The following is a 21420-nucleotide window of genomic DNA, read 5'->3' on the forward strand; positions in this document are numbered from 1 at the left end:
GAGTTATAATTACAATTACCTCTTACAATTACGTTGGATTAAAATCAGATAAACAGTTACAAAATAACATCAAGTAAAAGCCATTGATTTAATAAATAAGAAAAATTAAAAACATATCAAAAACAATAAACTAAGAACATATTTTAGAAAATAAAATTCGCTAAAAGTACCAAAAGCTTAAGGGATGATGTTATAACAGGTTCAGATTTACAACCTACAATATAACAGAACAGAGAGAGAGAGAGAGAGAGGAACAATCAAATTACAGTCAGAGTCAGGAACAGAAAACCTACCCAGAAAGCGTAAAAAAGGAGGAACAAAGAACATGGGAAATAAAAGAAATAGAGAATTAGAGAGAATAGCGGCACAAATTGTTGTTACCAAAGAGAATCAAAGATCAGAAGAAATTGTGGAAGAGACACAACACAAAGTAGAAAGGAAAATGGAGTCCCTTCAGGTTCAAATATGGATTATTTGCCAAAGATGGGTAGGACAGTTAGCACAGTCGTAGGAGATGGTGGATATGGAGTTCATTCCGTTTGCAAAGGACGTCATAGCTGCTCCACACTGTTGGGATTTCATATATCTCTTTCAAAACAATGCCCATTTTTGTTTTAAAAAAAAGAAGTCCAAGCTGTTAATTCCGCCTAGGACTGTCAATAACCGCCATGACCCATGATAAAAGCAGCCAGCACGCAGAACCCTCAACGCCATGCATGTCTGATGGCAGTTTGCTCAAATTCTGCCACACCACGGCGGGAAAGCAGCTATTTGACAACACTATATGAATTAATCTATTATTCATCACTACTTCTAAGAAGAAAATGGAAGGAACACTCATTCCAAAAATAGTCATCAGGTGGGAGGAAAACATAAGGAATAGCATTGAAATGATATTGGATACCAGTAAAATGCCTTCAATAGTAATCCTTCATGCTAAGAAATGCAAACAGCTATACACCAAATACTGTAATTTGACTACGTAGTTCCCCAATAAAGAGCCAAGAGAAAAAGCCTAATACCACTAGTATCACAGAGTGCATGAAGGGCGAAACCAGCATAAATAAATTCACAGGTTAATTAATAGATTATGTTCAGCTATCGACTAACTGGCCTTGGTAGCTCTACCTGCAGACATAAGTTAATACCTCGAATGAATGGCCATGGTCACCATGCCAAAAAGCCTAGTTACATAGAAAAATAAACAGGTAACACCACCATAATGCATTTTTCAATTGTCGTCGTCATCCTCACCGTCATCGTCATCATCCTCTTGCTCATCATCTTCGGAGTCAGCCTCATCCTTTCCCTGCCAATGAGAACTATACTGTAATACATGACTATTTCAAAAATTGTAACGTCCTTCATTTAAAATGCATAGTCTGCATGACTTAGATCTTTCAGAATGCTTTCTAGAAAATTTCACAAAATAATTGGACCTTCAATGCAAATTGCACGTCAGTTTGTCAAAGCATTGCACCCCTAAAAGCATTGAACTATTGGTGATCCCTCAAAATCACCTCAAGTGATTAAACAACATACTCTCAATTCAAATTTCAAACTAGCTCAGTAACTGACATCCTGAGCTCCATAACCATTGAACAGGAACAGAAAGAAAGAAAAACTAAAGAGGAGGAAATAGGAATATACACCAAGCAAAACACGCTCCAACCTATGCATTGAGTAGTTAAATAGAAAATAAAACCCAATAAAGAATAATTTCACAGTTCAAGCAAGCTTGAAAAAAGAAGCAACCTCTGCCTGCCCCATGACAGATAAATATTCAACTATGGATATCAGGGAAGTGATACAAAGACCTCATATCTATAATATCATATCAAACTTCAACCAATTACCAATCCAAAGTAGGCAATGAAGAAACAAAAATAACAACCAGTTAGCAAACTCGCCCTAAGTTTTTTGTTATCAAACATCTTAAAATGTGTTAACATTCTTTGTTGTTTTCGGATCATGAATATGATTACAACTTATAGCATTCTGTCATGTCCTCACTGAAAATCTCTAATGTTATTAAAAGGAATTCACATCACATTCGTCATTTGACAGTCAAAACTCCAAAGTTCCATATTCTTTATATAAACAAGAATACCATACAACCAAATGGTGGTAGCTCAGTTGGTAGCAAGAGAGCTGAGTAAGTGAAAAAGAAAGGACCTCGGTTCGATCCCCACATGCCACCTTTGGGAGAGATTTAAAATTAAAGCATTCATTTCAACCCCTGGAGTTCAAAATATCACTGCTAGAAAGGCACTTATACATGCTCAACAATGACATGTGCTGCCATTAAAACTTTGTGTCTTTATATTGAATATTAAATTTGAGTGCCCACTGACTGAACTTGGATGGATTCAGCATAGATCCAGTAATTGTCAGATTCCATAAAATTATTAAAAGCAATACTCCAACAAATTGTCAATCACCTATATTTTTCTGAGAAAAATGAAATTTCAATTACCTCATCATCAGCTTCATCATCAACATCCTCTTCATCAGGCTCCTCCTGTAAAAGGAATGATGAACTACTGTTAGAAACAAAATGGAAGAAAAGATGGCAAAGTAGAAGGAATGATAATGTGAAATCTCACGTATAATTGTTATTCATCAAAGAGATGATACAAAAACTGAAAGTTAACGTACATTGTTGAAATAGGTGAGTGGATTTGGCCATAAATCATCCTTGATTAATTCTGCAACCTGCAATTTAGATTAAAATATTACACTGGGACAAACGAAGAAGAAGAAAGAACAAACTAAAGAAATTTAATGATTGTAATAGAGAGCCAGCAAAACCTGTGGCAGGGAAGCACAAATCTACAAAGAATTTTACAAAACCAGAACAAAAATATACCTCATCATGGATGTCATCCATATCATCTTTCTGCTCACAGTCACTAAACCAACTAAAGAAGCTGCATTTATTAGAACAAGAAATTCAAATATCAACCATTTGTTCTGTCAAGTGTTTACAAAAGGAGTTTCAACAACATAGCACTCCCCCATTGAACCTCGAGTCCTCGACTAGTGAGGATAGTTCTTCCACGCAGCCTAACTTTTGCCAATTTGCAAAGAGGCTATTACGCGGATTTGAACCCGTGATCTTTCAATCACTTAAGAGCATTTAACTATTGCTCCATGTTCACCCTCTTACGAGCTACAACAACATATTTCCCTCAAATATATTAACTAACAATTAAAGAACAAGAAAAGCTTCAACCCTCATACAGGAACGAAGCTTAATTAAAAGTGTGATATCTGCTCCGCCTACGTATACAATGTCTTGCTTATAGCTACCCCATTCATATGGTCAGAGATTTGATATTGCCATGCAAATGTTTTGGTGGAACAATATACAGCCAGGTCAAGGTATTCATAGGAAAAGCTGGAGGCAGATGTGTATTCCAAGGGATGAGGTTGGCCTGGGTTTAAAGGATTTGCATGCATTCATCCTTTCAATAATTGCAGAACAAGGCTGGAAACTTCTGATTGGCATATAGACACTTTTCTACCAACTTCAAGGGGAGAACTGCAATTACGTTAATAGTGTCTGCATTCGTTATATAGATACTAGATAGTGTCTAGATTCATTGCATAGACAAATCAAATTATGTTAGGATATCAATACTCTTTGTATATATTACTTTTAGCCTATGTAATTCAGTCTCCAGTGTTTAGTCCGACACATGGCTTTCATCATATGTCTCTTGTTTTCTATTCTCTTAACATATACAAAACTAATATGTACGCATGAACAAGGCTTTCTTTGTTTATAATATTACTGTTCAAAACATTAAAAAAGAAAAAGAAAAAATAAACCGAAGACACAAACCTAACATCAATAGGAGCCCGCTTGTTTCCTTTCTTCTCATGATCGACTCCATTGGGAATTCCCTGCACATTTAATGATTGTTTTTCAAATCAAAACAAGCAAAATAAAAACTGTAGATGCTGCTAGGGGAGAAAAAAGTGAAACTCATAGCCTTACCTTGCCCTCTTTCCATTTTATGGGGGTAGCAGTAATCTTTGTTGTACCTTCTTCGAGGAAGGTAAAAGTTTTTGTAAGCTTTGAATCCTCAAAATAGGAATTGGGATTGAAATTCTGAACAAGAAATAATTAAAAAATGGTTATTTTTGTCAGTAGAATCTGGTTATTCTTCAACGAAGAAAACAGTTCACAACTTTTCATAGACCATAGATTTTAACCAACTAAAAATGATTTGCACATCATTTCTACAAAGAAAAGCACCACAGAAGGAAGTAGAGGGGTTTGGGGGCGAGGAAAGAAACAGGGAAAGGGCAACTTACAAGGGTGATTGTGTAGCCTGATTTGACATCTTTATGATCTTCAACCTCAAGAGAATCCAAATACTTAAATATCTATCAAACAAACGGTCAGCAGTAAATCAAAGTTCCTCAGCAGGTATCAGTAGTTAAAGGAACAAAAACATTGAAAGTACTCGCATGGAACCTTCATAAAACACCCAGAGTAATTTCCCGAAGTAAATAAATAAACCAAATGTAACAGCAGGGAAAGCTTGACAAAACTGTGAAATTTTAGTGGGTTTGAGAGAAAGAGGCCAAACCTTTTGATCTTCGTCGTTCAGAAGTTCACCAAGGGTAGGATGACTCAAAAACTGAACAAGGAGGACAGAGATAAAGCAAACATAACATTTTTAACCATCATGATAACAACTTTGTATGATCAAATTGACAGAAAGAAAAAACAAAAACAAAATAAAACTCACAGCAGTCAACCAGAAGTCAGGAATAGACTTGATGATTTCATTTCTCTTATTGTAAACCGGCTTCCTTATCTCATTGTACATCTGCTCTATTTCGAGGACTTTGTCACTTGCCTCCTCATTGATCTACAACAACGTCCAAATTCATCATCAAAGATAAACAAAAGAATAATCATTACAGGTAGACAAACCACGTGACCATTTAGTCCCACACCCGAAGTCATAATTCATAAAATATGATTTAATCACGCTAGGTTTACGTAATTTGGGGAATCAAGAAATTGCATTACGGTTTAAAACGGAGAATGGAAACCTAAAAAAATAAAAAATAAAACGGTTCGGCATGGAAATTGAAAACTTCAATCAATCTATGAGAGTTTAGCAAAGTGGCTACAAAAGAATAATAATGATGATGATGATGATGATATTGGAATTGTAAATGATGAAACCTTTTCGAGTTCGTCTTGGATCTCCTGCAACTTCTCGATGGAGAGAACGAGTTCTCCGTCGATATCCTCCAAATTCTCTGCAACTTTCAGCTTCTTTGTCCTGTCACCTACCATCTTCACGTTCTCTGTTCTCACACCCTAACACCACTGTCTCGTGCGAAGTGTGTCGTTTTTTTGTTGTTGTTGTTGCAAAGTATGGAAAGCAAAGCGAAAAGTGAGGGATAAAGAGTGAAATGGTTAGGGTTTTTGGGGTTTATGCTCTATATAAGTACTCGTTCATGAGCTCAAATCAGCTTCCACAAGACAAGTGTCCCTTGAAGGGTGCTTCCGTCATTTTGAGTTAAGGTGACATGAACCTATCTATATTCAGATTAATATTTATTTAATTTTTTGTAATGGAAAACAAATATTAATTTAAAAACTAAATCAATGTTCAAGTTGAATTCCTGATCAAATTAATATTTAAAATTTATGAAACGTATTTTAACATGCTAGATACCTATCTGGAGTTTCAATTTAAGTGCTTTGTGTAAGTTGTACTACTGAGTTTAAAACAATGTGAAGAGTTCAGGACAAGAAACTGTTTTTGAGGAAAGGACACAAGAATTGGATAATGTGAAAAACACGTTTGGTAGTATATTTTTCTGAAAAAAAAAAATCTAGCGAGAAAATTTTAAAAAAGTTTGTTATAAAAAGATTATAATGTAATACTTTTAAAGTATTTTATTCTTAAATAATTATTGCATATTATTAAAAATTCTTTTCTTTTTCATATGATAACACAAAATGTGTTTTTTTAAGGTTTTTTTTGAAATTCATCTAAACATACTAAAAAAATCAACAAAAGTATATGCAAACAAGCATATCTACAACCCTCAAGGGTTGGTTTAGCCATAAATTGGCATATGATATATAAGGTGTTTGTTTATAATTTTGAAGGGTTTGGTGTTTTTCATTTTAAATGACATAAGTTAAGTCATTTTAGGAGAGAAATAGACACAGAAAATGAAAATCATGGGAGAGAGAAAATGAGTGATTTTTTTTAATTTAAAATTCAAATTTTATATGTCTCTATCTCTCTTAAAATAACATAAATTTCTGTCATTTTAAATGACAAACATTTTTCCCAATTTTGAATTCTAATTATGCTAATTAAAATTGATATTTTGTCTTAATTTTAAAATAGAGAGAAGCTCCTCTCATTCTAAACTTATATAGAAACAAGTTGGTATTTGCATAAAATATATGAGTCTAGAACAAATGACTTATCAATTTTTTTTAAAAAAATATTAATACTTTTCCCATGTTTGATATTTGCATAAAATATATGCATTTGAACATTATGTACAATAAAATTTGTCAAATAAAATAATTTAGAAATACTAAAATAAACACTATCTATTATAACATTTTTTATACACTCAAATTATTATTTAACACGTGTAAAACTATTTTTAAAAACATGTTTGTTTTTTTTGAATTAACCCAACTTTAATTAATTTTTTTTTTTAAATTTTAATTAATTCTTTGAGCCGACTATGGAACTAATCTGGAGTACAAGATGAGACGTTTTCTTTTTCACTTACTCAGCTTCCTTACTATCAACTGAGATACCACCATTTTTAAAGACATGTATATTCAAGCATGGCTTCACAACCTATACAAATTAAATAATATTTTTTGCACACAAAAAAATATTACAATTTAAACTTTTAGAATAAATTTCCATCAAAAAACATTATGACAAGTCGTGCTTAAAGATGATGACTTATGCCCAACAGGTCATTGATATGAAATTGTCACTGGAGTTAAAAGAATTCATGTCATATGCTTCACATCGTTCATAGGTGAAGGAGGAGGAGAACTTCTTACACTCTCAAATATCTTCTTTATAAATACCTTTTTTTTTCCCTCCGTACAATTTTTTTTCACACTTTTAAATACCATACTAATATTCATTTAGGTTCAAGTTTTGATATTTTAAAGGTATCTCAATTGCTGAACTCAAATTTATTTATCAGAGCCATTGTCCTCATTGTTTACAGGTGAATGCCAGTCTATATGAGCCTTAGGAGGCGTTTGATACTGGAAAATTTTTTATTTGTCTGAAAATCTCAATTTTCAACAATATAATTTTTACATTCAGTTTACGATAATATCTGAAAATTTAAAATTTAAAAAAATTCAGTTTTTCGGGAATCCAGAAAAAATCCGTGTACCAAACGACCCCTTAAGATTTCTAAACAAAAATTCATAAAAACCCACTCTTCTTTCCTTCTTTATATTTTTGTTCAATTAACGCTTAACCCTTCTTTATAAGTATGTTTCTTTCTGCTTTATTTGGTCGAGAAGTTTAGTTCAAATTATAAACCCATAAAATTAGTTTTGTTCAAATTCCAACCTCACATTAGTACAATTATCTCTGTTGGCATAGCAGGATGCTGGTCTGGACTCTCTGGGGCTCTAGTCCGCTGCTTATATCAATTACTAATTGAAGTTTGTAAAACTATTAACTGACAAGCAAGTTCAGTTTCAATTCAAAATCTCTACCACTGTAAAATCATTTGGATTACTCAATGAATATATGCTTATTCCAATTTCATACTCCACTTAGCATAGTAGTTCTCTCTATAAGGCAAATCTCAAACGTAACAAAACATCTAATAATTAAGGGAAATCTAGTCTAGCCAGGCAAGAGGAACTCCCCTTTTTTTTTTCCAGACACCATCCCTTCTAATTAATTGCTCGTAAAGATGTACTCTAGTCTAGCTAGGCAAGGGGAAATCTAAAATTTCTTCAACTAAAACAATCACTGTAAATTCTACCAAAAAAAGGGTCACCAAAACTATAGGAATAGGCAATAGATTGATATTTAATATCTACATAATCATCATAGGAAAAAATATATATACCGCTGCCTAAAATGCTTAACATCATTGACTTCCTTTCTTTCTTAAAAACCAATAATTTCAAAGCTAAGACACAAAAGTCAATAAGAAAATGGGAGTAAACAAATGAAAATGGTACCTGTAAAGAACCAATTCAACCCAAAAGTTTAAGCTATTGGGTGAGGCTATATTAATGGTTTTATATATCTCAACACACCCCCTCACACGAGAGCCCACTGGACTTGAAGGGTGGACAATGCACAGGCCCATCTACCTGTGCGAAGAAAGAAATTCCACTTGAAAGAAAGTGGGGAGCGGTGAGGATCCAACCCGGTACACCAAAGCTCTGATACCATGAAAAGAACCAATTCAACCCAAAAACTTAAGCTGGTGGGTGAGGACTTTTTAATGGTTTATACTATTCTCTAACACGCCGCCTCACACGAGAGCCCACTGGGCTAAAATGGTGGATAATGCACAGGACCACCTACCTGTGTGAAGAAAGAAATTCCACTAGAAAGAAAGTTAGGGGCGGTGAGGATCAAACCTGGTACACCAAGGTTCTAATACCATGTAAATAACCAATTCAACCCAAAAGCTTAAGCTGGTAGGTGAGGGCTTTTAATGGTTTATATTTATACTATTCTCTAACAAAAAAATTATATATCTCAACAGTACCAATAATCGGTAAAAGCTAGATAACACACTTTACTCATTATCATTGATTAGTAAACATTAACCATCATCGTCAACATGCAGTTCTCCATTTCTTGAAGAAACCTGCTAAAAATTTTCATTTGAAGCTGTTGCGAATTGGCTTTCCATCATATGATACTTCAAGTCATTGCTATCATGCTGCACCCTCCCAGTAATCTCCAAGCACAAGCCATTGCTTAGGTCATTGTTTGATTGCCTATCTTTAGCAGACTTCTTTCTGAAGCCCAGGTCAACAAAAACTGGCTGAATCCTAAGAGTTGGGTTTGGCTTAATACGGTTCACTTCCCTTTCATCTGGTGGACGTAGTATTCTATTGTCAGACTGTAATTCTGAAACTTCATCTTCATTCAGAAGGACCTGCAAGATATAAAATAAATTAGAATCCAAAATGGAAAAAACCAACACTCTGCGTAATACTAGATTTGCTGTATAAAAGCATACAAAGACTACTATATAAGCAACAACAATGGGAAAATGGGGAAGAAAAAAATATCTAAAACTTCCTAGTTTAGGTTACTACTTAAAACCATGTATAGATTCCCTGTAATTAATAGTAGCATAAGACCCTAAAACGACCTTTGCATGCCAGATTCAAGATTCCCATTCAAAAAGAGAAAAATAATTGTAACTCATAAATCATAATATGCAAAACCATTAGAACAATGGAACAAGCATAATAACTTGAGATACATCTGTAGATACCAGGAAAGAATCACAAAACAAAAGACATTTGTTTCTAATATAAGATATTCATGACTAGCAACTTTAGGCAAGACCATATGGCTAAAACATAAACCTTGCGGCCAACAAGATCAAAAGTCACAACAACTTTATTCCGTTTGGCTCGCTCAGCTTCTTCCATCTCCTCTTGTTTCTTCTTCAACAGTTCCTTTTCCTAAAGAAATAGGACAAAATTGAAACAGCTCAATGTGTCATAAACACAGCATCAGATGTGAAAGTGATATATAAGTTGCAAACAAAACAGAATACCTCCTTTGACAACCAACTGTTTCCATCAATCTCATAGTAGTCGCTCTGGTCATCAATAACAGTTGTACGAGCTGCAGAATTCCGGTCATATTCGACAAGCCTCTTTGCATAAGCTTCAGCAGCAGCCTCGGCATCTGACAAGGGTGGCAAACTTTCTTCCAAACCAGCATATGAGCTTCCTTCTTTCAACACAAGTGCACCACAAAAATTACAAGGTCCTTCTCCTTCTTGTTCACAAACTATTTTGCCACAAGATAAGCAATTGCTGATTAGCCTGTGACTACGTGCTTGACAAGAGCACGGTCTTCCCTGCTGAAAGACAATTGACCCTTTGGCTGCCTCAGCAAGTGAAATTGTTTTCCCAGGTTTCTTCTTCTTGGAATTCACTTGGTTTCCTTTTTGTGATGTTCTTGATTCACTAATCTGATTTTCCTGATTACTGCTAACCGCATTCTTGTTGGGTTCTGCGTGAGAATTGCGAACTGTCACTGCTTTCGGTGCTCTCAACGATTTCTTATTCACACTTGCAGATGTGTCAACTGAAGGAGGTTTGACATATGCATGTAATTTTGTCGTTGGAATATCTGAGTTGGGGCTGAATTCTGAGTAACCTCTCCGTCGTAAATATTCTTCAATCACAGTTTTCCCTGCTTCCTCACCAATTATATTCTTCAAAGGAAAACAAAGATAAAAGCTATTCAGAGTTAAAAAAAATAAAATAAAAAATCTTCCATTAAACAGCGACATAATAAGATTCCATCCACCACGAAAATTCAGTGAAGCATTCTTTATTAATATGAATGCATTGTAAAGATATTCAAAACAGTTCATCCTTAAACTTAATTCGTGTCCTTCTAATCCAAAAAAAGAGTGATTAATTTAATTCTAATACACATGAAAGCCTAATGTCTTAGGTTTCCAACGAGCCAAAGAGTTTGTCATTTGGGCACAGTCGCTAGCAAAACAAACTTCAAAAAAAAAAAAAAAAAAAAAAAAAATCGTAATTGATTGATAGCAACTAAACCCTAAATTCCATAAAATAAAATGAATTATCGTTACAGAAGCATAATAGAAAGGAGAAGAAGAGAAAAGGAAAAGAGGGTTACGTCAAGATACTCTTTAGCATCTCGTGGTTCAGCAAGGTCGCAATAAGAAACAAGGCCTTTTATGATCTCTTCATCCAAACCTAAACCCAAACCTGTTTCAATCTTCGAACACAACTCCACCAGCGCCTTCTCCAGCCACTCCCCCGCCGATTCCATCTCGCTCTCTGCCTAACCAGTCATGATCCTCTACTTCGCGGGCCGTGCATTTTATATGAATGTTCGATCCAGATCATGCCACTTGGGTTCAATTCTTTGATGACGTGTCTATCAGCACTGTGATGAAATTCAAAACCCTTGCTCTTCTTCTTTTCCTATTGGATTAGTATTTTAAAAAATAATTTTAAGATAATTTTTTTATAACTTTTAAAAGATATATAAGATTATAGAGACTTTAAAAAAAAAAATTAAAGACTTTTTTTTAAATGAAATTATCTATTAAATTTTTTGGAAAAAGTTCATTAATGCACTTATGGGTTTACTCCAGAATCATCTATGTTCCTGTGATTTTTCTGTGGTTTGCAAAAGGGTATATTTTTTTTATCATAAATGCTCCTGTAATTTTTTATTTTTTACGCACTACATGGACATATATGATAAACAAAAAATTACAGGAGCATAGATGATTCTGTAGCAAACCACAGGAGTATTGGTGAATTTTTTTATAAAGTTTATATATATATATACACACTGCGCAATAGATATTATTTTTCTGCTCATTATCTTGTTAAATAGTAACTTACATTTATTATGGTACGAGAATATTTAACATTGTTAAGTATATGCTCTTTTAATTCCATGACAAAAGTAAATTATGTAAAAAAATTTATTATTCAACAAATGTCTTTTGTGCCTAATATAATGCATAAAAAGTCTTGACAAATTTTTATTGTCAATATACTGTTTATTAATCATGCATTTCATCAACTTATTACTAGTGCTACAACTATTTAAAAAAAATGGAATCAATTATAAACAATCAATTAATCATGAAAAAAGAATAGCATAAAAAAGAATGTTAAAATTAGAGAAAATATATGAAAATAAAAAAGAACATACAATTTTGAGAAAAAAATGCTAGGAAGATCGTGAAACACCATAAGAAAAATTTCAAAAAATCTAAGGGATTATTTATACTTCTTACTAAAATGTTTCATATAATTTATATTAATAAAAAATTCATTAAAATTATCAAATTTTTAAATATTACAAGATATTAATTTTTTTTTAAATAATGAATTTATAGGAACTCTAAAACAATCTATTAAAATTCTAATGGAATATCAGCTAATTTTTTTTTTTTTTTTCAATCTTTGAAATCTTAATTGAATAGAAACGAAAAATCCCATAAAATCCCGATCCAACACGCCCTTTGCTCTGTAAATTTTGGAATGAGTCGTGCATTGCTTCCGAAGCACGTTGCTGCGGTTGTGAAAGCCCAAAAGGACCCTCTGAGAGCGCTCGAGATGTTCAACTCGGCGAAGAACGAAGATGGGTTCAAGCACACGGTGTTGACGTACAAGTGCATGGTCCAAAAGCTTGGGCTTCACGGGAAGTTTGAGGAGATGGAGAAGGTGCTTTCGGAGATGAGAACGAACGTAGATAACAGGTTATTGGAAGGAGCGTACATCGAAGCTATGAGGAGCTACGGGAAGAAAGGGAAGGTTCAGGAAGCAGTGGATATATTCGAGCGCATGGACTTTTACAACTGTGAGCCATCGGTTCATTCATACAATGCCATCATGAACATTCTGGTTGAGTATGGGTACTTGAACCAAGCCCACAAAGTTTACATGAGGATGCGAGACAAAAGGGTTGATTCTGATGTGTACACCTACACCATAAGGATCAAGTCCTTTTGTAGGAGTAGCAGGCCTCATGCTGCTCTTAGGCTCCTTCGTAACATGCATTCTCTTGGGTGTGATTCCAATGCTGTGGTGTATTGCACTGTGGTTGCTGGTTTTTATCAGTGTGATCACCAACCTGAGGCACGTGACTTGTTTGATGAAATGCTTGGCAGGTGTTTTTGTCCTGATGTTACTACTTTTAATAAGCTTTTGCATGCGGTTTGCAAGAAGGGTCTTGTCTCAGAAGGTGAGAAACTTTTCAATAAGGTTTTGAAGAGGGGGGTTTCTCCCAATTTGTTTACCTTCAATATCTTCATACAGGGGCTTTGTAGAGAAGGTGCTCTCGATAAGGCTGTTAGCTTGTTGGGTAGTGTGTCAAGGGAAGGGTTAAGGCCTGATGTTGTCACCTATAATACATTGATATGTGGGCTGTGTAGGAACTCTCGGGTTCAAGAAGCTGAGGAATATTTGCATAAAATGGTTAATGATGGATTTCAGCCCGATGGTTTCACCTATAATAGTATTATTGATGGATACTGCAAGAAGAGGATGGTACAAAATGCTAATAGGATTCTGAAGGATGCAGTTTTTAAGGGTTTTAAGCCTGATGAATTTACTTATTGCTCCTTAATTAATGGGTTGTGCCAGGATGGTGACCCTGATCATGCCATGGCTGTCTTTAAGGATGGACTAGGAAAAGGTTTAAGACCAAGCATTATTGTTTACAATACCTTAATCAAAGGGTTATCACAGCAGGGTCTTATTTTGCCAGCTTTGCAATTGATGAATGAGATGGCAGAAAATGGTTGTCACCCCGATATATGGACTTATAATTTAGTTATAAATGGCTTGTGCAAGATGGGTTGTGTATCTGATGCTAATCATCTTATCAATGATGCTATTGCCAAAGGGTACCTCCCAGACATATTTACCTATAATACTTTGATTGATGGCTACTGTAAACAGTTGAGGTTAGACAATGCAATTGAGATAGAAAATAGGATGTGGAGTCAAGGTGTGACTCCTGATGTTATCACATATAACACTTTGTTGAATGGGCTCTGCAAGGCTGCAAAATCTGAAGAAGTAATGGAGATTTTCAAGGCTATGGTGGAGAAGGGATGTGCTCCAAACACAATTACATACAACATTATCTTAGAAAGCCTTTGCAAAGCTAAGAAAGTAAATGAAGCTGTAGATTTGCTTGGGGAAATGAAAAATAAGGGTTTGACACCTGATGTTGTTAGTTTTGGCACATTGATCACTGGGTTCTGTAAGATTGGGGATCTGGATGGTGCTTACCAGTTATTTAGAAGGATGGAAAAACAATATGATGTTTGTCATACAACAGCAACATATAACATCATCATTAGTGCATTTTCTGAACAGCTCAATATGAATATGGCAGTAAAGCTCTTTTCTGAGATGAAGGAAAATGGCTGTGACCCAGACAGCTATACCTACCGGGTCATGATTGATGGCTTTTGCAAAATGGGGAATGTTACTCATGGATACAATTTTCTGTTGGAAAATATTGAAAAGGGGTTTATTCCATCACTGACAACATTTGGACGGGTTTTAAATTGTCTTTGCGTGAAGCATAAAGTTCACAAAGCAGTTGGTATCATCCACCTTATGTTACAAAAGGGAATCATCCCAGAGGTCGTAAATACAATTTTTGAAGCTGATAAAAAGGTGGTAGCAGCGCCTAAGATTCTTGTAGAAGATTTGTTGAAGAAAGGCCATATAACTTATCAAGCCTATGAGATACTATATGATGGCATCAGAAATAAAAAAATACTTAAGAAAAGACTCACCACTGTGAATTCTCTCCATCGAGGGGCCAGATCATCAGCTGTTGATTAAAAGATTATATCTGTGGAAAGTGATGATTCCTGACCCTCTGCTCGGTCCCAACTTCCAAAGATGTTTGGAGCTTACAGTAGACACCTGTTACGAAGGTGAAATTGAAGGCTTTTGAACATGAACTTAGTGTCTCCTTATTCATTTCTTTATTTGATGTCTAACTCTATTCCCCGACTGCATGCCATGCTCAGAAATTTTGGTCCAGGTATATCTGCTATCTATACTACTGCTTCTTCATAAATAGTTGAGTTTGTTGTATTAATATTCACATTTCATAACAGAACTCTAGCTGATTTCAGGTATTGGTAGCCTATCCTATTCATACAACTAGTCTTTCCCATGTCAAGACTATTTCCTTCCCGGACTAAATCTCTTTTCTGTCCAAATTAATTGAGTAACGTTTAAAAAATAAAAACATGTAAGTAATTTGTATGAATTTATTACTCAGACAATATGTAAATTTAATGAAATGGAACACTGCTATAACTGTCTATCTGTCTGGACTCTATTTTTTATTTTGGGATTGAATTGTCTTACACAATAAGAAATTCTGCATGAGCACCCTGTGTCATTGTTTTGTTCTTGTAGGGTTTGATTCATGACACGTTCGGTTTATATGGAACAGCTGCTGTGCATATTCGGAGCTTGTTATTAAGACAATATTTCTGCCATAGATAGACAGATAGCTTTTGTTTCTGCACGACTAAGGGTAATTCTACTTCTACATAATTGGCTCGGTTCCCTTTGATAAATGCTTTGAACCTATTTCATGAACACGACATGTGATAACTTGATGCTATTTGCCTCCAAAATATAGCTGGAGTTTAATTTTCTCCTTGTTAGCTAGTGTAGGTATGTCAATAGGGTGCTCTCGAGCCTATCAATTGCGGTATGCTATTCTTTTTCATGCGAATGTCAATTATGATAGGACCATTTTCTTCGTAAATAACACATATAATATCAATTTCAGGACATGATATGTAAGCTTTAACACATACCTACAACCCTTGAGTCTTCATACCAGATTTGACATTCACAATGGTACATTTGAAGAATGATGCTCATCCCCATACTTAAGTCCTCAACAAACAAGAAAGATAACTGCTAATTTCGTGGCATTCTATTTCGATTTATAGCATGGAAATTCTAATATAAGTTGTGCTTGTATAACTAAGGTAAGCTCCCTTTTTTGATTGAGATATACTGTATGTAGTCGATGATGGTAACATTTTATATATGGAAGCTTAACTGCTTGGCTATAGTATCAAAGTTCTAATGAGATTATTCTGGTCCTAATTAAAATTACTCTCCCCATTAATACATAGCCTTCCATGTCCTTATTGTTCTTGTTCATTTTCATATTGGCAGGTTTACTCCCCATACAGGATCCAATAAACTGTTTCTTACTTCAGGGAAATTCTACAAAAGAACCTCGATGTCAAAATGAATGCCACTTCTTTTGCGTATTTGCAAGTAAAACATGATGTGCATAATCTCGATGTCAAAACATGCTACTACTTTCCGATTTTTAAGAAAGTTCTGAAGATTCAGAAAGCCAAGGAAAAGCAGGCATCAAAAAGCTATGAGGACGTGCGTCTTTCACCTACACCTACTATTTTTTGTGGTCGGAAATTTGAGGATGAGTAATAAAGTGACCCGTTGGTGACGAATAGACTAACTAAGAATCATGTAAACAGAAAAACCAATACACACAATATCTTAAAAGTTTTGACGGAGATCACCTAACTTTTAGCTTTCTGCCTGACATTTATTTTCCCTTAAAGAGGGTCTAATAATTTTCGAAGAGAACGAGTCCTTATTGAATTCTTGTACCAGTCGCTGAGACCTATCTGCTGTGATTTATGAACCATAAATGACTGGAAGAATCCTGCGAATAGAAGAATTTTCATTTCATTGTGGAAGATACTCTTGTGTAATTTTGTGGAACAAGAAGAAAAAGCTAAAGAGGATATCTAGGAATCTAGACATGATAATACTTAGATAAGGAAAATATTAACTTTCATTCTCTCTTTTTGTTTAGCAAATGAGGGTGTTAAGTTGGATGCATTGCAGAGTGATCTGTCTTTTGCTTGAAATTATTAACTCTTCTCTTGGAAGTGAGACAAGTGTATTAAATTATTTATTAAAATAATTATTTTAAAATTGTCTTTTTTACAATAAGAGAGATTTGCAAATAATAATAATTGGGAAAAATATTTCTCCGGTCATCGGAGATGAAGTTATCTCTAATGAGCCCAAACGATGTTGTTTTGGGATTGTAAAATTAAAAATTTATAATGATAAAAATTAATATAACCTTACAATAAATTAGAATTACAAAAACACTTTGATTTTCCGCCACAAAACGATGTCATTTTGAGCTCACCGAAGATAATTTATCTCCATTCCATTGACTTGAGAAATTGTTTACTCGTAATAATTACACGTTAAGAGAGTATTGGTATTAAATTATTTATTAAAATTATTATTTTTAAATGGGGAAAGGATATATATACTACCATAAAAGTTTAGCACTCTTAGTCTCTTACAACCAATTTAATCATCGTTGATTTCCATCGATCTAACAGTTATAATTTATTAGAAATTATTTGATCGCACTTATTAATTAATTATTAATTTTCTATAAACTCAATAAATTATAACCATTAGATTGACAAGAATCAACTGTAATTAGGTTGATTATAAAAATGATAAATATTTTTTTGTTGTAAAAACATCCTCCCACTTTTAAATAATTATTTGTAATAATAGTACCAGTACTATTAATTTGTAATTATATGGTCATCCTAGTTTCATATTTGAAAGCAGAGGTGGAGGAGGGAATGAACATCTGGGAACAAGGATGGGTTTCATTGTTGAGCAAGTGCAGCAGCTTGAAACCCGCGAAGCAAGTCCATGCCCATATCTACAAAACGGGTCTTCAATCCGACCCGTTTGTATTGGGGAAGCTCCTTCTCCACTGCGCCATCTGCATCTCCGATGCTCTTCACTATGCTCGTCGTCTCTTCCAACACTTCCCCAACCCAGACACTTTCATGTACAACACCCTCATTCGAGCACTTGCTCAATCTCAAACCCCTCTCAATTCCCTTCACCCCTTCATCCAAATGCGTCGCCAACCCACCCTTTTCCCAGATAGCTTCTCTTTTGCGTTTGCACTCAAGGGCGTCGCTAACTGCGGCCATTTGAGACCTGGCATTCAGTTGCACTGTCAAGCTTTTTGTCATGGCTTTGATACCCATATTTTTGTTGGGACAACCTTGATCAGTATGTATGCTGAATGCGGGAATTCTGAGTCTGCTAGACAGGTGTTTGAGGAAATGCCAGAACCAAATGTTGTCACGTGGAATGCTGTTGTCACCGCCTGCTTTAGGTGTGGGGATTTGGAGGGTGCGCGGGATGTGTTTGGACGGATGCCCATTCGGAATTTGACCTCGTGGAATGTGATGCTTGCCGGTTATGCTAAAGCAGGTGAGCTTGGGTTGGCAAGAAGAGTTTTTTCTGAAATGCCTATGAAAGATGATGTTTCTTGGAGCACTATGATTGTTGGGTTTGGTCACAATGGTTCTTTTGATGAGGCTTTTGGGTTTTTCAGGGAATTGCTGAGGCAGGGAATCAGGCCAAATGAGGTGAGTCTGACTGGTGTGTTATCTGCATGTGCACAAGCTGGGGCATTTGAGTTTGGGAAGATTTTACATGGGTTTATAGAGAAAGCTGGGTTTCTTTGTATTCTTTCGGTGAATAATGCTCTCATAGATACCTTCTCCAAGTGTGGAAATGTAGCTATGGCTAGGTTGGTCTTTGAGAATATGCTGGTGGGGAGGAGCATTGTGTCTTGGACATCAATGATAGCTGGCCTTGCAATGCATGGTCATGGAGAAGAGGCAATACAACTTTTTCATGAGATGGAAGAGTCTGGAGTTAGGCCAGACGGTATTACTTTCATATCTCTACTATATGCTTGTAGCCATTGTGGCTTGGTTGAGCAAGGGCGTGCTTCTTTTTCTAAGATGAAGAATTTGTATGGTATTGAACCTGCCATTGAACATTATGGTTGCATGGTTGATCTGTATGGTCGAGCTGCAAGGTTGCAGGAGGCCTATGAGTTTATATGTCGAATGCCAATTTCACCTAATGCAATCATTTGGAGGACTCTCCTTGGGGCATGTAGCATTCATGGTAATATTGAATTGGCAGAGCTTGTGAAAGCAAGGCTTGCTGAAATGGATCCAAACAACTCCGGTGACCATGTACTACTCTCAAATGTTTATGCCATTGCAGGGAAATGGAAGGATGTTGCCAGCATAAGAAGAACAATGATTGAACAGAGCATGAAAAAAACTCCTGGTTGGAGCATGATTGAAATTGACAAGGTCATTTATGGTTTTGTGGCAGGTGAAAAGCCTAACAAGGTTACAGAAGAGGCTCATGATAAACTGAGGGAAATAATGTTGAGACTCAAAGCAGAAGTGGGTTATGCGCCACAGGTAAGGAGTGTCCTGCATGATATTGAAGAGGAAGAAAAAGAAGATTCAGTGACTAAGCATAGTGAGAAGCTTGCTGCAGCTTTCGGAATAGCAAAACTTCCTAAGGGAAGGATTTTAAGAATAGTGAAGAACCTGAGGGTTTGTGGGGACTGCCATACTGTGATGAAGCTGATTTCTAAAGTTTATCGAGTAGAGATCATTGTTAGAGACAGAAGCCGCTTCCACTCGTTTAAAGATGGATTTTGTTCTTGCAGAGATTATTGGTGACAGAGGTGATTGATCAAGTAGTTTATCTTGACTGCTCTTGATTGATCAAGTAGATTGGCTGATCTTCAGCAAAATGGCTGAGCTAGATAGCTCAATGCTGGTGACACTACAGGAATATGGTGAAATGGCTACTAGAGAAGCATTTAGTTGTTTCTTTTCAAGTGGTCTTTCTACCATAATGGAGAAATATGGTGAAATGGTAATACCCATTAATGAAGAAGAAATATGGCCAATAACTACTGGTCTTTGTACCATCATTCCTCCAAAGTACAAGACACCTACTGGAAGCGGAAAAAGAAAAGCTACCAAGAAGGGAAAAGGATGAGCCTGTAAAACCATACAGGCTAAGGAGGAGCAGGACTTCATTAAGGTACTCAATATGCAACAGCTACAGTCATAACAAAGAAATTGCCAAAAGAGGATGCAGTAGGGGGAGAGGTAGAGCAATATCCTATAATGGGTGAGGAAAACCAGTTGCAGATGCATCAGGTGCTAATACATCAGCTGCAACAGCAACTGTAAGTGCATCATCAGCTCAAGCTGCATCTGCGCATGCCTTTGCAGATGTTGGTGCAGCAACTGCATCTTTTTCCACCCAAGGCTAAGTGACTGTAGCAACCCCTACAGGAATGCCCCTAGGAGGGGGAAGGGATTTAATTCCATGGAAATGTGGAGAAGTGAGGCCAAAATTTGGGATAATAGGAGCTTTTTTTGCTGAGAGGGAACCCTTGTGTTACAAGGTCACACCTTAAACAAGTGGCCAATAGGAGACAAGGACATATACAGAGAGACTCCAGCAAAACCTGCCACTCGTTGGGCGACACCCTCTTTACTATGAACACCCGAGGAGACCACGCCCAATAGACTTTTATCTCTTGCTTTTTTGTTTTCTTGTGTTTGAGTAATGAGTATCAATATCTTTGGAGTTGTCTCATATGTGTAATAGTCCTTATAGTTTCTAGTGGGAGTCGAAGACAAAGCCTTTTCTTCCCTTAAACCTCGGTTGCCCTTCGTAAGTTGAGATTTCTTTCTGGTCTCCAACCGATTTAGCATTCTCGTTGCAAAGCAAATGGAGGTAGGGAGTTTTCACTTTTTTTGACCGTGTGCAAACACATTTGCAAGTCAAACAAACTTGAATGTCATATCAGTATTACTTGGTCAAGTAAGCAAAATCTTTCCGCAATAGATCTCTCGTGTCATCATGTCACGTGAAAATATCATTTATTCATTCACAAATCAACCAAACATCACAATTTTATTGAAAAAGTTAGTAAAACAAAAAAGATAAAAATTATCACTCAAATCTTTGACGATGTTATATCTTCCTTTGACGGAAGAACCTACTTTGAAAGGTGATCAGATCAAATACAATATGGGTTGGCCAATATGTATTGGGTTTAATCACACACGGTTGAGACGTGGATGAAGTTCTCTGTCTTGGACTTGGTGTTGTTGTTAAGGATCAGTATACCTTTGTCCTTTGCTAGCGCGATGAGTCCGGATGAGAGTACCTGCGAAGACATTCTGATGCTTAAGTCAGTATTAGAGGCAAGTGTATGTATGTTCTTAATGAAATAGATAGATGTACCTGGGTCAGTACCCTCTGCTTATATAGCGGTTATGATGCTGCCTTCATAAGGCGGTATGGCTTCTGATTGGCCATGCTTGGGTTGCAGGTCAGGCTAGGACTTAAGTAGCCTTATCTTCTTAATATCAAGCTATCTTGATAGAGTCGCGGCCAGCTGGTGTTGTCTTATGTTTATTAGTTCAAAGGCGCGGTGAGCTTGCCTTGGTTCTTAAGTTAACTTCCTTATTTCTGGATCTTATACCAAAGGGCGGTTTCATGCGCGATGGGAATATCGTGTCCTGCCATGCGCGCGATGTTGACCATCGCGCTTTAATCTGGACCCTTCATAAGATTGGGCTCCTTTGTACGTTATTGGACCTCTAATGGGCCTACTGCATTTTATCCGGATCAAAAGATATTAGAGATACTCGTGATGAAGATGAAAAACAAAAAGACGA

The 21420-nt window shown here is 35.9% G+C and overlaps 4 protein-coding genes across 8 annotated transcripts; 2 read left to right on the plus strand and 2 right to left on the minus strand.

Moving 5' to 3' along the window:
* Positions 1 to 246: 246 nt before the first annotated feature.
* On the minus strand, positions 247 to 5424 carry LOC133292223 (NAP1-related protein 2-like). 4 transcript variants are annotated; one of them, XM_061490608.1, is made up of 11 exons: positions 5210 to 5424; positions 4764 to 4886; positions 4602 to 4652; positions 4324 to 4395; positions 4004 to 4117; positions 3848 to 3909; positions 2870 to 2930; positions 2659 to 2715; positions 2477 to 2521; positions 1255 to 1309; positions 248 to 1128 (listed from the first exon to the last, which is right to left on the minus strand). In XM_061490608.1, the coding sequence occupies exons 1-11, from the start codon at positions 5321 to 5323 to the stop codon at positions 1106 to 1108; spliced, it is 777 nt and encodes a 258-aa protein (XP_061346592.1). In that variant the 5' UTR covers positions 5324 to 5424; the 3' UTR covers positions 248 to 1105. The 4 variants fall into 4 exon arrangements, with proteins under 4 accessions (XP_061346595.1, XP_061346592.1, XP_061346593.1 ...); XM_061490611.1 differs by having other exon boundaries at positions 247 to 1303; positions 2477 to 2518; XM_061490609.1 differs by having other exon boundaries at positions 248 to 1309; positions 2477 to 2518.
* Positions 5425 to 8654: 3230 nt separating this feature from the next.
* On the minus strand, positions 8655 to 11089 carry LOC133292251 (uncharacterized). 2 transcript variants are annotated; one of them, XM_061490647.1, is made up of 5 exons: positions 10911 to 11089; positions 10297 to 10473; positions 9805 to 10257; positions 9611 to 9709; positions 8655 to 9171 (listed from the first exon to the last, which is right to left on the minus strand). In XM_061490647.1, the coding sequence occupies exons 1-5, from the start codon at positions 11064 to 11066 to the stop codon at positions 8881 to 8883; spliced, it is 1176 nt and encodes a 391-aa protein (XP_061346631.1). In that variant the 5' UTR covers positions 11067 to 11089; the 3' UTR covers positions 8655 to 8880. The 2 variants fall into 2 exon arrangements, with proteins under 2 accessions (XP_061346631.1, XP_061346630.1); XM_061490646.1 differs by having other exon boundaries at positions 8657 to 9171; positions 9805 to 10473.
* Positions 11090 to 12276: 1187 nt separating this feature from the next.
* On the plus strand, positions 12277 to 16450 carry LOC133292249 (putative pentatricopeptide repeat-containing protein At1g74580). The gene is made up of 5 exons (XM_061490644.1): positions 12277 to 14825; positions 15209 to 15329; positions 15473 to 15509; positions 15591 to 15795; positions 15989 to 16450. Exon 1 carries the CDS (start codon positions 12299 to 12301, stop codon positions 14618 to 14620), a length of 2322 nt encoding a protein of 773 aa, XP_061346628.1. The 5' UTR covers positions 12277 to 12298; the 3' UTR covers positions 14621 to 14825; positions 15209 to 15329; positions 15473 to 15509; positions 15591 to 15795; positions 15989 to 16450.
* A 1013-nt stretch (positions 16451 to 17463) lies between these two features.
* Positions 17464 to 19744, plus strand: LOC133292286 (pentatricopeptide repeat-containing protein At1g74630). Its single transcript, XM_061490688.1, has one exon. The coding sequence runs from the start codon at positions 17464 to 17466 to the stop codon at positions 19393 to 19395; it is 1932 nt and encodes a 643-aa protein (XP_061346672.1). The 3' UTR covers positions 19396 to 19744.
* Positions 19745 to 21420: the final 1676 nt, after the last annotated feature.

The sequence above is a fragment of the Gastrolobium bilobum genome, unplaced genomic scaffold (genome assembly GCF_033153095.1).
Source record: "Gastrolobium bilobum isolate Gb01-03AN ecotype WA unplaced genomic scaffold, APGP_CSIRO_Gbil_v1 utg2182, whole genome shotgun sequence".
In the NCBI taxonomy this organism is placed as follows: domain Eukaryota; kingdom Viridiplantae; phylum Streptophyta; class Magnoliopsida; order Fabales; family Fabaceae; genus Gastrolobium; species Gastrolobium bilobum.